The sequence below is a fragment of the Triturus cristatus genome, chromosome 1_2 (assembly GCF_964204655.1).
Source record: "Triturus cristatus chromosome 1_2, aTriCri1.1, whole genome shotgun sequence".
NCBI classification, from domain to species: Eukaryota; Metazoa; Chordata; class Amphibia; order Caudata; family Salamandridae; genus Triturus; species Triturus cristatus.
In genome coordinates, this window is record NC_140580.1 from 288,464,796 (window position 1) to 288,480,756 (window position 15,961).

Consider the following 15,961-nt stretch of genomic DNA (forward strand, 5'->3'; position numbering starts at 1 on the left):
TCATATTATTCTCATATAAGCTTCACATACAATCAGGAGAAATGAGGAGGCTCAGTAGGCAGTCTGCCTACACTGTTTCAGATAAAAAGAATTGTGCTTCAAGACTGTAATCAGCTGCCACCTACCATTAGAAGTGTCATTGCCTCGTCATGAGAGGAGTATCCACCCATGTTAAAAGGAGTACCTCTTTGGATAGATCTCAATCGTCCTAAAAAAATGTAGCACTCTGTTAATGAGCACCACGCTGTAATCATATAAACCACTTGTCACGAGACTCGTAACTCAGGTCTCCCACCCAAGAAAATAAAACAGGTGTATCAGGATGATAAAAAGAGGCTGTCACATGGATCCATTTAGTTGGGACAGTTAGGGTCATATTTGCAAAAAATGTCGGAGCGCCATGCTACGCCAAATTTGTCAACGCCTCACTGACATTTCTTAAACCCAGGGATGCTCAGTAGTCACAAGAATATAGTGCACCCCTGTGTTTCCCTTAGCGCTGGAGCAAAAAAAGCTGCCTAGCGCAGCGCAAGCGCAGGCACCGTGCCGCCATGTGGCAAGGGTGCCTGTGCTGCAGGGGCAATTGTTTATGTGCAGGAAGAACAGAATGCAGCACACATAGAAAGAGCAAAAAAACGAGGAGAAATTAATCATTTTTCCTTGTATTGCCATTCAAAGACAAAGTATTACCTGGTGTTTGTTTTTGGCGCTACCTCAGCTTTGCAAATCTGGGGCAGCGTCAAAAAGCAAAGGGTGTTGCGGTGGAATGCCCACTGCAGCACCCAGTGCACGCCCTTTGCCGCAGAGGACTGCGGCAGAAAGGGGCATATTTACAAGGTTTTGTTCAGCCGCATTAAGTGTCTTAGCACTACCTTGTAAATACGAGAATTGGCGCTACGCCAAGGGAGCATCAAAAAAGTGACGCTCGGTGGTGATAGGGACTTGTACATATGCCCCTTAGGGCCATATGTATGAAAATGCCCATTTGCGATTCTCAAATACCGATTTTTTGCGAATTGCTACTTGAGAATCGCAAAACCCTATCTATGTAGGATTTGCAATAAATTTTGTGAATCCTACATATTCCTTAATTGTGAATCGCAAATTGCGATTCGCAATTAACAAATACCTTCCCATTCATTCCTATGGGCCTAGAGGCCTATAGGGATGAATGGGAAGACATTCTCAATATGCGATTCCCAATTAGAGAATCGCAAATTGTGAATGCAATTTCAAGGGTGCCAAGGTATTAATAGGACACCCTGTTGCACCCCTGAAATGAGCATGGGTGCAGATGTGGCGCACATACATGCCCTAAGGGCATGTATGTGAGTCACATGGCACTTTGAAAAGTGCATAAAAGTGCATTTTTCGAAGAAATCGCAAATTACCACCAACTTGAAGTTGGTGGTAATTTGCGATTCCTTAAGTCCAAATTGCACTTTTTCTGTGCTTTTTACATTGCATTTAAGGAATCGCACTTTGCGATTCCTTAAAAGCAATCGCAAAATAGGGAATCGCAAAATTTCTGATTCCTTATTTTGCGAGGGATGGTTTGTGTCATACATATGACACTGCTGTTTTGCGATCGCAAAATTGCCTTCATACATATGACACTAAGTCCCCTAAAGTGAACAAAATACACAGAATGCATCCCTTACCCTTTTGTATTCCTTCTGAACCCCCATGGGAAGGGAGGCACGATTGAGGAAACAGATACATGTGGTTTGGATTCCTTTCTAAGTGATTCTTACTTGTAGTTTATTTCAGACCCTTGTTACTCTTATAGCGCTGAGCCATGAGAATTTCGAAACCCCATAAATAGTTTTAACTCGTATCAATAAACAGAATATTAAATACCCAGAGTAAATTTGTTGACTCTATTTCAAACAGGTTATTGAACAAGAACAGCTCAGAGGAGTATTGCAAAGATGCTTTGAAGAAGTTGGATAAAACAATATTATACTTGGACTCCTGGCTGACCTTTTGATTGAGGGCCAGGCATACTGCTGGACAACCAGGCTTCTTGGGCAAATATTACTTGCTCCATAATTTCCTAGTTTTGCTTCTTTTTAATGGGCCCTCACAACAGGCTCCTTGGGTTCTCTCTTCCAGTGGTCCCCTTTCTCCCAACAATTTCAGCATTTCTCTACCTATCCTACTGGGCTTCCCAACTAAATTTCCCATTTAGAGTGAATTCTATGCTGATGATATGCACCTTTTCATCAAATTATTCCCGATCCTTGGGTCCTTTGTATTAACTCACTTTAAGCAGGGATATGTTTGGATGTAAAATAGATAACTGCAGCAAAAGACTCAACATACCTTCTTTGGACTAACAGAGAGCTTGACTTTCCAGCCTCTTCAGCCTCCTCTGCTCTTTCCTGTCTCTCTCGAAGATATTCCTAGGGTAATAAATCTGAGAGTTCTATTTGACCATAATATGCCTATCAAGTATCTACGCCCAAGGAGGGGCTGTAGTTCAAAGGCGGTGCACCCACTGTACACACAAACTCCTTAACAGCCTTTCTTGACCTGAAAAGTCAAGCCTTGGTGATAGGGGCATAAATCTTTTTTTGACTCAATTACTGCAACGCGTCCTGTTTCTGCCTCCAAGTTACACTTATCTAGCACCTACAATGGGTGCAGCAGTTCGTAGTTTGATGGTCACTTAGTTCAGAACAATACTCCATGCATCAAATTCCTGAAGGGGGTCTTCACTGGCTTCCTCCTGGACGTCACAAGGATTACCTTTAAACTAACCCTACTGGCTGCGCAATGTTTTCAGAATTATATCCCCTCTCAGTTTCTGAGATATATTCCTTCCTAAGCCCTGTGCTGCTCTACTGTTTACCTTGTGTCGTTTCCTAGGTTTCGCAGATACCCGGCTGGTGGGCATTCCTTTCCTGTGATCACAGCCAGGCATGGAATGCCCTTCCTCCCTCCAACCTCCCTGAGCCACAATGTCTTAAATTCCGCAGCTTTTTAAGAACAGCTCTGTTTCACTAGTCTTTGTTCTGATACCTTCTCGTCTTACATTATTAGCGCCAGGACACCTTCAGGTGATCAGGCGCTTTACAAATCAGATAACACAACATAACACAACACAACATGCATTAACCTTGCATCATCTGCCAGCTCTGGGCTAGAGATTCTCTGATTCGCAGGTACTAAGGAACAGACATCTGACTCTTCAGGTCCTCCCATCCTTTAACCATCCATGCAAGAAGACTGATGAACTTATTCCTCATTTAATCATATGAACTCACTCCTACAGTTTCAGAAAGATATATTTGTGGGGGGGAATCTATTGTGGGAACTCTCTTTTCTGATTCCTTCCTTCCCATCGATACCACGCACTTCAAAACAGCGCTCTTCAAATTTTCTAAAGAAATTTTATTAGGAACGCCCAGAATGAACAATTTATTTTCACACAATTCTTTAAAAACTGCCAGTAAGCAACATAATTAGCCATTCAAACGTTACAATTATGTTTACGTATCCCTTTTAAAATTGCACTCAGTTACGATTGCGAACATGCTATTAGCGGCCTGGTCTCCCTAAAGTGTAAAAGTATCCACAGTGTGATCTGAAAGGGGGGAGAGACCTTCCCCCCACACCTACACACACCTGGCATGAGTGACACAAGATGCTGCTGACGGCTCGTCATAGGGTGGCTCTCTGCCATTCTGCTTTTTACCTCACAGCACATCACTGCTTTTAGAATGATGCTCCTCTCGAAGCGTGCTTGGTGCCCCTCTGAGGTCAGTTCATGCCCCCGAGGTGGGGGGGGGGGGCAACGCCCCGCCCTCCTACGGTATAAAGTCCTCTGCTTTAGAGGAACACATGGAGACTCATCTAGTGCAGCGCGCTAGAAAAATTCAATCTGGCACTAGAAGCAGCGACAGCATTCCTTCGGGACATCATGAAATAAATGTATACATTTTACTCAGCATTATTTGATTTTCATAACACTTACAGGGAACAGCATTCTTTGCCTGATGAGGAACAGTAGCAAGTCATGCATTGTTTTGTTCTAGTTGTTGAACCGAATGGACGCAGCTTGCCGTCTATGAAGCAGCCTAGAAAACCAAGCAGGAATCAATATTCAGTCAATTCTGCCATCCAGTTCGTATCTAGCCGGTTCTCTGATTTTCTCTACTATGGTGCACCAGCTTTCATACACATTTGGATTGTTGTATTCTTGTAATTCTGTTCTTTTCTGGCATTCATGTGCTTTCGCGACATTTATGAAATAATTATTTATATGAAACAACATTCATAAACCAGATCTGCTCCCACTGTACATTTCAAGCAGCTGTTGCTGATGTGAACCTCAGTGAGACGAGGAAAATGTATAGAACATTTGGTTGAATGCAAATACATCTCAGCAACAGGAGATAGTGGGCACTCTGTGCAAAATGTACATTACGTTGTAGTAATCTTGTGTATATCAGTACATTTGGCATTACTCTTTGCACACAAAACAATCCTGAAATAATGCTATTACGGCACTTCATGTAATTACGAGCTGTTGCTAGCAAAAAACTAGAGCAAGTGAACAGGAAGGTGCACAACCAGAATGCAATGCTGCACTTTTGTTGCTTGCACTTTTTTTTTAGGGCAAATTATGTCTATGCGTCCTGAATTGATACAAAGACACATATAAAGTATTTCGCCAAATGAAGGTTTTGACTTTTGAGTAAGTACATGTTATTTTTTGGGAAATTTTGCTTAATTACGCAACAACAAAATGTGCACGAAGACCACTTTCAGAAAGTTCATTAATGTATGAATACTACTCACTGGACTTGTTGGAATGCATTATGCTTCGGGGCCTTTTCCACAGTGGACTATTATGTCAACCTACTTACACTTTCATTAGTGAGTGCTGGTCCTCCAACTCATGTTTTCATTTTTGGGGCAGTGAAGAAATTCCACTTTGCCACTATTTACATTATAATATGTTGATTTATATCAGTGGAAAATTCATTTCATTTAATTTTATATAATGTTTATATCAAACCATGTATGTTATCATATGTGATTTTATATGTTTTCCGTATTAAATTTGTGAATTTTATTATTTGTTTACTTTACTCATTTCTGTACTTTATCAGTTTGAACTGATAGTCTTAAATATTGCCTGGGAATTATACTTTCCATTGTGTTCATTTTTGGGGCAAACATATTCAGAACAAGCACAAGGTTTACGGCCATCTTCCAGAAATGCAGGATGCAAAATTGAAGCAGCAGATACACTCTTCGACGCTGTAGACGAACTGAATGGTTTTGGCATTAAATCTTGGCCACCAGAGGGCTATAAACACTGCTTCCCTCGGCCAGTACTTAACTCGCCAGTTCGCTGCCATATGATCACCAAGACGCAGGCCCAAGAGTTGAACATCAACGTGGCTGCCATTGCCTCTCCAGTCTCGGCCCATGACGTCGTTTAGAGTTTGGTGGAGCCGGAGCACTGTTGGGAAATGTCAGTGAACCTGCCCCACAAAACGCGCAGCTCACCTGCCCTAGTTGGGGGTAACACTGGCTTTCTGATGCCAGAACCACATCTCGCCCGCTGTTGGAAAGTTCTGACCTGTGAGCTTGTCTACCACAGAATCGTGGCCTTGCGCTTTATAGAGCAGGGTGACCATCACTAAATTTCCTTCCTCTAGACGTCTAGGTGAGACATGACAGTCTAGGGCAGGGAAACCACTCAGTGACGCCCATCCAAAGGCAGAAAACTCCCTGCACATCTGTCTCAAAGATTTATTTTCTCAATATTGAATTACTACTTTTGGCAGTTTGTTCTTGAAAAAGCAGAACAAAATCGGAGGGGTCCCGCCAACATGGCTAACTAAACAAGCATCGGCATAGCCAATAGGTCTCGCCTTTGGAACCTTATAAGTAATTAAGTTATGCAGTACTTATAAGGTCCTAAAGGCGAGACCTATTGGCTATGCCAATGCTTGTTTTTTGTAGCCAGACGGTGATAGCGTTTGCAGCACCAAGCATACAATTCACTGTGTTCCTTTATTCGTAAAGCGCTCACAACCAACTAAATTATCATTTTGCAACATAGTAGTGAGAATTATCATGTGTACCTGTAATGTTATCTGGGTATGTGTGCCAATCTGCATAAATCAGTTTGTGTGCCCTTGCATCTGTGTAAGATCTCCGTGCAACTGCGTTTGTCCTTCCCTTTGAGAACCCCATACCTACTCGTTTTGACAATGCTTGTTTAAGACCGCGATTTAGAGGTTAAAAGTTGTGTTGCTATTTAACGGCGATTTATGCAGAGTGCATCTTTTTCCTAACGAGACCGTTTCCATATATTTTATTCGAATTTAAAGTTGGTATACTTCATCATCATCAACATACAGAGACTCTAATAAAACGGTGCCTCTTTGTAATAAATACCATTAGTAAAACCAGATTTCGCAATATTTTCCTGGAAGGAAGAAACCGAGAGGCGGCATAATCTCGCCACAGTGATGAGAGAGCGTGTGTTCTTACTGCCAAGGACAGGAAGAACTTGAACCAGGCGACGGCGGCAAAATAGTAAAGAAAACAACAAAAATAAAACATGCTAATCACAAAAGCGTGGTAGGCTCCAGGCAGTCTTTCTAGTTTTCAGAAATGAAATAACAAGGCAGTGCGCGCGAGAGTGAGCACCAGGCCATATGTTTTGTGTCTGGGCACGATAATTCAAAACATATGGCGCCCATGCGGGTAACCGCAAGCAATAGGCCACACACGCACGAGCGTGTGGTCAGCTTTTTGAAGCAAGTCTCGCAGAGCAGCAGGCGAGACCTAAAAACTACTAATGAGAAGTACATTCATTATTGTCCTCTAGTTGTGACTGCAGTGCGAAGCAAATTTTACTACCACATCACATGGATACGGAGATATCAAAATAAAGTTGACTACAAGCATAATACTTCCTCTCTTTGGTCACTTATTACTTCCCCCTTTTAAAACAGCACTGTGCCTCATAAAAAGTGAAGGAGGCATCTCAAGGGAGATTCCCAAGGGTGCTCAGTGGAATCTATCTATTGTGTCCCGGACCTGTCACCATAGGTGATTTTCTTCAGACTATGAGCTATCCTCTGGGTGGATGGATTCTAGAATTTGTCGGCTTAACCCAACCATAGATTTGCTTGGCATAAAACATTAACAAAGCTTTACCACTTTAAATGGAGTCACCACCATAGCAACAGATCGACAGAAGAGAACAAGATCCTTGAGGCAAGGAAATCTTTAGGCTAGTCAGCTCCTTTACCAAGCCGGCGGAGCTTGAAAGCACGATGCAGCCGTCCCCCTCATTGTGTATGAAGCTATCAGACTTTCTTTTATAGTAAAATCCTGAAAGTCTATAACACCTTCACAAGGGTGATGGAGACAGCTAAAACAGAAGGAGTGGAAATCATAAATACTGAAGATACTTTCTAAAAATGTCTCCCTATCTCCCAACAGGAATCCCTGGCAGAGATCCTAAATTGTAAGTCAGGGTCCCTAGAGGATCCGTGCCCCCCTAAATTCTGGAGGGCTCTGGCTCACCCGATGAATGCTGCTCTGAATCATATGTGGAACACCTCACTATCCATGGGCATTTTCCCTGATGTACGGAAACATGCGTTGTTATTGCCCCTTATGAAAAAGCCCAATATGGATCCGGGAGAGCTTAACAACTATCGCCCGATCTCACTACTGCCAGTACCAGCAAAGATGTTGGAAAAGATGGTACAGTGCCAGCTGGCTAATTTAATTGAAGGGAATGACATTTTGCATGACACGCAGTCCGGTTTTCGGTCCGCTTTAGTAGTGAGACTGCGCTGTTGGAGGTGGCAGAGTCAGTAAGAATGACTGTGGACGCAGGAGCATCAGCAATGCTGGTGCTTTTGGACCTGTCCGCAGCATTCGACACCGTGGATCACCAAATCTTGTTAGATAGACTCAAATTGTGGGTCTGGGAGGAATGGTCCTCACCTGGCTGAAGTCCTTTCTTAAAGACCATACGCAGAGGGTCGCTCTCTAACCATTTCAGTCGGAACCTAAGCCACTATGGTATGGGGTACCGCAGGTTCAGCCTTGAGCCTGCTGTTCTTCAATACCTATCTTGCCTCCCTGTTTTCGCTCATAGCAAATTGAGAAGTGAAGGCAATATCATACGCAGACGGCACCCAGCTGGTGTTTTCCTTCAAGGATCATTCTGCGGACTCTACTAGGTTTAAGGGCTGCTTGAACTACATCGCCTGCTGGATGAACAACAATAAACGTAAGCTTAATGCAGAGAAAACAGAGGTGTTGTTCTTTGGCAAGGCATCTCATCCGGCAGCCGGACTTTGGTGGCCGGCAGAAATGGGCCTGCCACCTATACCAGCAATCACGGCAAAAATCTTGGGCGTAAAGTGGGAAGCAGATCTTTCATTCGCAACTCAAGTACGGCATTTTGCAGCCTCATGCTTCGGTAAGTTGAGAAGCTTGAGGAAATTTCTACATCTCCTGTCGGAGAACTGTCATAAAGTCATTGTCCATGCCACAGTGACATCTCGGCTGGATTATGCAAATTTTCTATATTTGGGATTACCAGCCTGCGAGATTAATTAGTTCTGTATTGGCACCATATCTCTCCGCATATAAGACAGCTGCACTGGCTGCCAGTTGCGAAAAGGATCGAGTTCAAGGCCTTGACAATGGTCTTTTGGGCGCTGCATGGCAGATGTCCATGCTACATTAAATACTGGTTATGCCTCTACCAGCAAAAACGATCATTGAGCTCTCAGAACTTAATCTGTGAACCTCACAGAGCTAAATCACGCACTGGGGCAGATCCTTCAGGTGGTGGCGGCCAGGCTGTGGAATTCCCTGCCGACTAATATGAGCTTGATCTAATCAGAACTTGTGTTCAGAAAAACCTTGAAGACCTGGCTTTTTAGCCATAGCAAGAACTGTACTGATTCCCAGGATATCAGCTTGATGGATGGAGCTTGCTCTGAAGTCAAGATCCTGCAAGATTCCAGCTGTCAAGGAGTAAGCAAGAACATAATCTGGGTTTAAGAGCTACTCCAGCTGTTTTATACATCAAGAAGGGGTAGCAATACACATTGCTCTTTGGATGAGAACATCAAGACTTATACCACTAAACCATATCCTACAACCTACTCTGCCACCCAAACCCTCTCTCCTCCTCTTGACTTTTCGCTACTCAACCCTAATCACTCTTCTTCCCTCTCATTCCTCCCAGTCCCCCCACGCTGATCCACCTACACTGATCCCCCTTCACACTGAGCCCCCTCACACTGATCCCCCTACTGCTCCACTAAGGACACCAATCTCTTGTTTTCTAAATGACCACTCCCCCCATAAACAAGATGGCACCCCTCCTCACTCTCGCCATGCCCCTTCATCTTCTCATAACACCCATCAGGCCCCTGGGTTTGCTGGCTCTCACCTTACTATTCACCCTCATTCTAGCAACCGGAACACCCCTCACTACCCGCCACCAGGGTTCCCTCCACGCCCTCCTCCTAGCCCTCTATCTCCGACTAACTTGGAACCTGCCCCTCTCCCCCAACCTCCTTGCCTCCTTATCTTCCTCGCTTTCATTCCAGTCAGTTCTTAACATAGAACTCCACCTCTCAATCCTGACGTTGAAACTTTCATCTCTCAGGAAAGACTTTAACGCCCTCTCCTCTACTAATCTAGCTAATCACACCTATACCATGGGCTCTGTACAAAATAACACTACTTTCCCTCAACAAGGGGCTACTACCCCTATCGGTATCTCATCAGGTGGACCACCTCCAGATAACTGTTCTTTTAGACCGCCCCAAACCTCGAGCCATCTCTCCTCTCCTGACCTCCCGGACCTAAATATCTTCTACCCCCCATCTCCACAACTATTGACCCTCCTTCACTTCACTCCACTAGTTATGTGATCCTGGGGAGAAGCCCTATCCCTGCTTCCCCAGGATCGCCCAGACCTCCTCCGCAACTCACTACTATCCTTTCTTGCTCCCCCCCCAAAAAACAATCCTAAACCCCTCAACTGCATGCTGGTCAACTGCCGATCAGCTGCCCGACATGCAACAGATATCTCAGAAACCATTCTTAGTGAAGCCATTGACATCGCATTTCTTACGGAAACCTGGCTCAATGCCCACTCTTCATCTATTCTTGACCTGCTCTCTCCCCCGGGTTACTCCATCCTCAGAAAAGACAGGCTTGACAAAATTGGAGGGGGCCTCGTCATTATTTATAAAGATGAACTCCAACTCTCCCTTATTCAGAACTCTGACCATGCTACATTGGAGCCGAACTTAGAGCTCAGGGTTCCCCTCCTATTCGATACATAATATCTACCATCCCCCCGGTGACCCTCTGCCCTTTGTGGAGGAATTGTCTGACCTTCTTTCTCAATCCTCGATTTCCAACTCCAAAAACCTCTTCCTCGGAGACTTTAATATCCACTGGAACAAAAAGGATGATCCCTCTGTTATCCTCCTCAACGATCTACTTGACATTAATAATTTTAATCAACTTTGCCATTCGCCAACACATTCTAAAGGGGCAACTCTTGACGCTATCATCACAAGCAAAGATCTGGCTTCCCATTCCCACATAGTCCCCATTGACTGGTCTGACCACTGCCTCATCCTCTTCATGATTACCAGCGCCGTGCCTCCCCCTTCCCCTAAAATCATCAAATATAGGAAATTAACCAGAAATCTTCACCTTATTCCTCCTGGTGAACTGGAGACTAAGATCAAAGCACAACTACAACTTACACCTCCGTCCCAAAACGCAAATGACCTTGCCAAACATTACAACAAATCCATCTTGGAGGTCCTTGACCAAATTGCCCCCGCCAAATTAAAACTGCAAAAAACATCCCCGCCAAATCCTGGTTCAATTCTGATCTCAACAACGAAAGATGCTCTCTTAGGCTGACCGAAAGCACGTGGAGACAACATCCTTCACCCTCAAATCTTGCTCTCCTCAGAGCTGCAAGGGCTAATTACAATAAACACATCCTCAATGAAAAGGCCTCCTACTTCCGCGCACAACTCGACCAGGCTAAAAATAGACCCAGGGAACTATTTATCATAGTCAAGAAACAGCTTCTGCCCCCCCCCAAATTGATGGCCTCTATCAAAAGATGTGAAGAAATTGCGAACTTCTTTTCCGAAAAAAACGCCAAGATTGATCAATCCTTTGCCTTAACCCCCCCTCCACATTGCTCATCACCCCCATATGACTTTCCCTCCAAGTCCCCTTTCACACCTTCACTCCCTCCTGACTCATCTCCCTCTCGCTGTCGCCCCTCTGAAACTCTACTTCACCAACCCCCAGCTAAAAAATAATGCATCTTGGTTTAACTTCAGCCCAGTTACAGAGCGTGAAGTCCTCAGCATCATCACCAAGCTTAAACTTTCCTCTCATACCATGGACCCTCTTCCGGCTAACCTTGTTCAAGATCGAAAACATAGCATTGCACCATATTGGACCACCATCATCAACTTCTCCTTGGCCTCGGGTTGTGTCCCTGTTTCCCTCCAGCTTGGCCAAATCACTCCCACCCTCAAAAATGCTACAGCCGATCCCAATGACCTCAACAACCTACGACCTATCTCTAATCTTCCTCTTCTATCCAAGGCCCTCGAAAAATGCGCTCACCTCCAATTCGAAAAGCACATTGACTATTTCAACCTTTTGGACACATTTCAGTCAGGCTTTAGAAAGGGCTGCAGTACTGAAACGGCTATGCTCAACATCATTGATGACATCCATCACTCCCTCGACAAGGGGGAGGCATCTCTTCTCATTCTCCTTGACCAATCTGCTGCTATTGATACTGTTAACCACTCTGCCTTACTCAACACCCTCAAAAATCGTTTCAGCTTCAATGGTCCTGTCCTCAAATGGTTCTCCTCCTTCTTCCAGCACAGAAACCAACAAATTGAAATCAACGACTGCCTCTCTAAACCTATACCTGTCTCCTTGGGTGTCCCCCAGGGTTCTATTCTCTCTCCTTCTCTATTCAACCTCTTCATGGAACCCCTCACCCTCATTCTTAAGCAAGCAGGAATCAACTTCCACCTTTATGCTGATGATACCCAACTCTACTATAAGATCAAATTCCATGCCGACATTCTGCACCTCAATGATGCCCTGACTAAGATTCAACACTGGTTCCATCACAATCACCTTAAACTCAACCCTAAAAAAACTGAAATCATTCTCCTCGCTCCTAAAGGCAACCGGCTCCCCATTCAACACTGGATCTCTGACCTTAAAGCTCTCAACTGCTCTCTTTCCACTTCCAACGCAGTTAAATCCCTCGGTGTAAGCATCGACCAGAACCTCAGTTTTACTCCCCACATAAAAAATTCAGCCAAAGGAGCTCTCTTCACTGTCCATCACCTCAAGAAAATTTAAAAAAACAAAAATATTATAACCAGGATATCCTGAATATAGATTTGTGATCTTTAACTGCACTTATAGGTACCATATCAACATATGTCTCAAGGTCCATTGGTTTGGAGACAAGAATAGTAATTCTGTACTTCGATTCACTGCGTCTGGCACTTCATATTGTGGCTATGATATTTTTGTAGTTAGCATTCTGACATACGATATTCGTGTTTCAAGGAAATGTGGTTGTCAGGAAGGTGGCACACTACATAGATACAGACGTAATGTGTTTACAGATAACTCGTGATGGTCTCCTGAAAATCTTGAATACATCTGGCCCTGTGGCCGATCATTCGCTACACATGAAACATTAACACAATCGGCACGCATATTGTGTTCTTGTTTTACGTGGATTAAACCAAAAATTCACTTTATAATCTGGTTGACAGTTGCACGATATTCTTAAATAAGAAATACAATAACATTGTGTGTCCCTAGACTGCCATAGAAGCGCACCTGTACAATGTTTGTTATTAGAGAGAAAATAGCTAAAGTATTCACCAGCCCTGGAGTTTGTGTTATGCACTGCAGCTGAATCTGTCTTCAGGAACTGGTTGCAGTATTCGAGACTCACAAGGCTCAGTGGGTTTCTCAACCCACCTGGAGGCAGAGCAGGGTAAGGGTCTCCCAGCATGTATTAGGTTTCACTGGTAACACCTTGGGCCCCAGCCCCCGAAGCAGCTAAGCAGAGATGGCAAAATCATAGCCGCTGAATCTTCCAGGCCGGAGTGAGTGCGAGGACTTCTGGAGTTGTAGGGCCATGGGGGGGGAGGAACGCTGCCCTATCAGACCCTGCGCCAACGAGCCTTAGTGCGAAGCACGCCCTTGTGAAAGAAGAAGGGAGGGCCATTGAGGCCCAGTTTAGGGGTATACCATGGTAGTGGGGAAGATCTATGGGCTGGCCGCCACCAATGAGCATAGTGAGGAAGCCGCACCCTCATTCTCCACCTGGCCCGTCACACCCAAACTGTTTTACCAACCATAAACCAGGTTAAATCCTTATCCCTTAAGAACTGGAATGTGTACATCATCACACTTATATAATGCAACGTTTGCTCCATTACTGGTGTGACATGCTTGTTGTTCAACAGGATGATGTAAACAAGATCATCGGATCCAATTATTTCTGTCCCCTGTTCTCAAAACTCCTCAAAAGCAGAGGGTGGTTTTACTCAGCACCTCCAGGCCTGCACTGAACTAAGCTTGTGAGTGAGACCACCAGGTCAGCTCTCAGCCCCACCCCACGTGACTCCTGACCAATCTAGACGCTGCTCCCTTGCTGTTTATGTTAGCAAATGGGAGCAGCATAAGGATTGGCGAGGTCAGGCACTGCCAGTGCGCCAAAGGAGACTTGGGGACTGTAGCAGCAATCCCCCAGGCTCCCTACTTTGTGTGTGTAGGCAAGGGTTCAAGTGCGCATGTCGGGATGGGCAGAGCAAGGCACCCGCCTAACCAGACATACCACTTCATCCCAAGGGGGCCCAGAAGCTGACCTGTCAATCAGTCCCCATGTACGCCAGCCTCAATCCTGTTTAAGGAAATCATTGCCCGGGTCATGCCGCACACACTGTGGCTATGAAAACAGTCAGCAAACATGATTTAATATGGGGCAAACAAACGGCGATGATGCCCCCACACCCAAATAAAAAAACATCAGCTGATGGCATGCTATTGCTTTTTACAGAGAAAGTGAACAGGAGGAAGCTGAAGGGTCAGCTTCTCTGCACATCACATACCAGCAAACTAGAAAAAGTGTTGGTGATGAGAATCAGGGTTGCTGAAATTGAGTGGGGCATGACCGTTACTGTTGGACTGGTCAAGTCGTATTCCCGAAAACCTTTGCCTTCACTCCTCCTGTTTTGCTGATTTATTTTGTTGGCTTTAGTACTCTGTGCATTTTATCACTGCTAACCAGTGTGAAATGACTTGAGCTCTTCCTTCAAACATAGTAAAATTGCCCCACACCTAATTAGCACATTTAATTTACGTTTATGTCCCTCGTAAACTGGTACCACATGTACTCAGGGTCTGTACCTCAAAAGCTACTAGTGGACCTGCAGCACTTATTGTGTCACCCACTAAAGTAGCCCTTTAAAACATGTCATAGGCCTGACAATGTGGCATGTAATGTAGTTTTAAACTGCCATTTGGACCTGGAAAATTAAACCATTTGCCAGGCCTAAACGTTCCTTTAGGAAAAAGACCTTTTGTAATTGACACAGCTTTGCAGGCAAAAACGTGCACGAATTGCATTGCTTTCAATGGCAATGCGTGCACGTCTGGCGATTCCCTTGCGGGAGCGAGCTTTGGCGCCATGTGTGAGCAATTATTGCTCCTGGCGCTGCTCTCTCCCGCAAGGGAAGCGCTTTCACTTTGGCCGACATTGTTTTTTTTTTATTTTTCGCACGAGGCGCGCGCTTGTGTTAAAATGGACGTGCTTACGATGGCGCTGTTGGCACTCTGCCACCGGTCTCTGGGAGCAAGATGAGTTCACAGTAGGTGTTTGCGGTCCAAGGTCAAAAGTTGCTCTTTTAGAGACTATACCAAGTGTGAGTCGCCGTTTAAAATCATCAGGGAATTAAAGATAGAAACGATGGCGACCATGCGCTACCGTGTGCGATTTGGACCAGGGTTTGGCGTTAGGTGTTGGGCAGCCTCGTGGAATAAGCATAACAATTCATCTATTTTCACTGTGAGTCATGTGAAGCTACTCTGTGTGTGCGCGCGCAGGCCACTGATGGCAATAGAGCGCTTTAGACATCAGTGTTAGCATAACCATTTGACCATTTGCGCTGTCCCCTAGCAGTGTCCAGGGTGTATGCGCATTTGCGCTGTTGAATAGCATGAATGTAATGGTTGCTTAACATTACATGCCACAATGGTTTTTGCATCCATGCCCTGCTTTCCCAATTACCAAAATAACGTGCTGTTCCTAGAAGGTAGGTAGGCACACACCCTCCAATAAATTTAACCTGTCAATGGAAATTTCAAAGCTGGACAGGTATGTTATCTTATGTACACCGATCTGCTCCTGCCCTGTCTCTGCCCGATGCTACAGACAACTGTCTGGGACACTGGTCTGGATTTCAAAACGGGACTTAGTATTTGCATTTCTTCAGTTTATCAAAGTCTATTATTGACCCATTCTCATGTGTTGAGGCTTCTCCCCGCTAGAGGGCGCTGCATTGGTTAAATACGAGGCCTTGGGCGGGGCTGCTCGCTTCAGAAAACTGTCATTGTTAGTGGTACTACAGACCGCTCACTGGTTTTGTGGCAGGGAACCCCGAGTTTCGCCAGGTGTAGGCACTGTTGCTCTGCATACTGCAACCATGGCTTAATGCAAATTGACTGCTTCTTGGAGATTGTCCAGGCCGGTGACCTTTTAAATGGCTTCGAAATGACTCCCTAGTGCCTTTGATATGGTGGGTCACAGCACCCTATGGACCACGCTATTGGAAATGGGGGCTCCAGAGGCAATTGTTTA

The 15,961-nt window shown here is 44.9% G+C and overlaps 1 protein-coding gene across 1 annotated transcript in view; it reads right to left on the reverse strand.

The window, feature by feature from the left end:
- LOC146867186 (beta-microseminoprotein-like) overlaps positions 1-15,961 on the reverse strand; it is a 91,759-nt gene that overhangs the window by 40,033 nt on the left and 35,765 nt on the right. Inside the window, exon 3 of the mRNA XM_085603771.1 lies at positions 3,980-4,082. Within this exon, the coding sequence (XP_085459897.1) occupies positions 3,980-4,082 (103 nt within the window). The remainder of the gene's footprint in view (positions 1-3,979; positions 4,083-15,961) is intronic.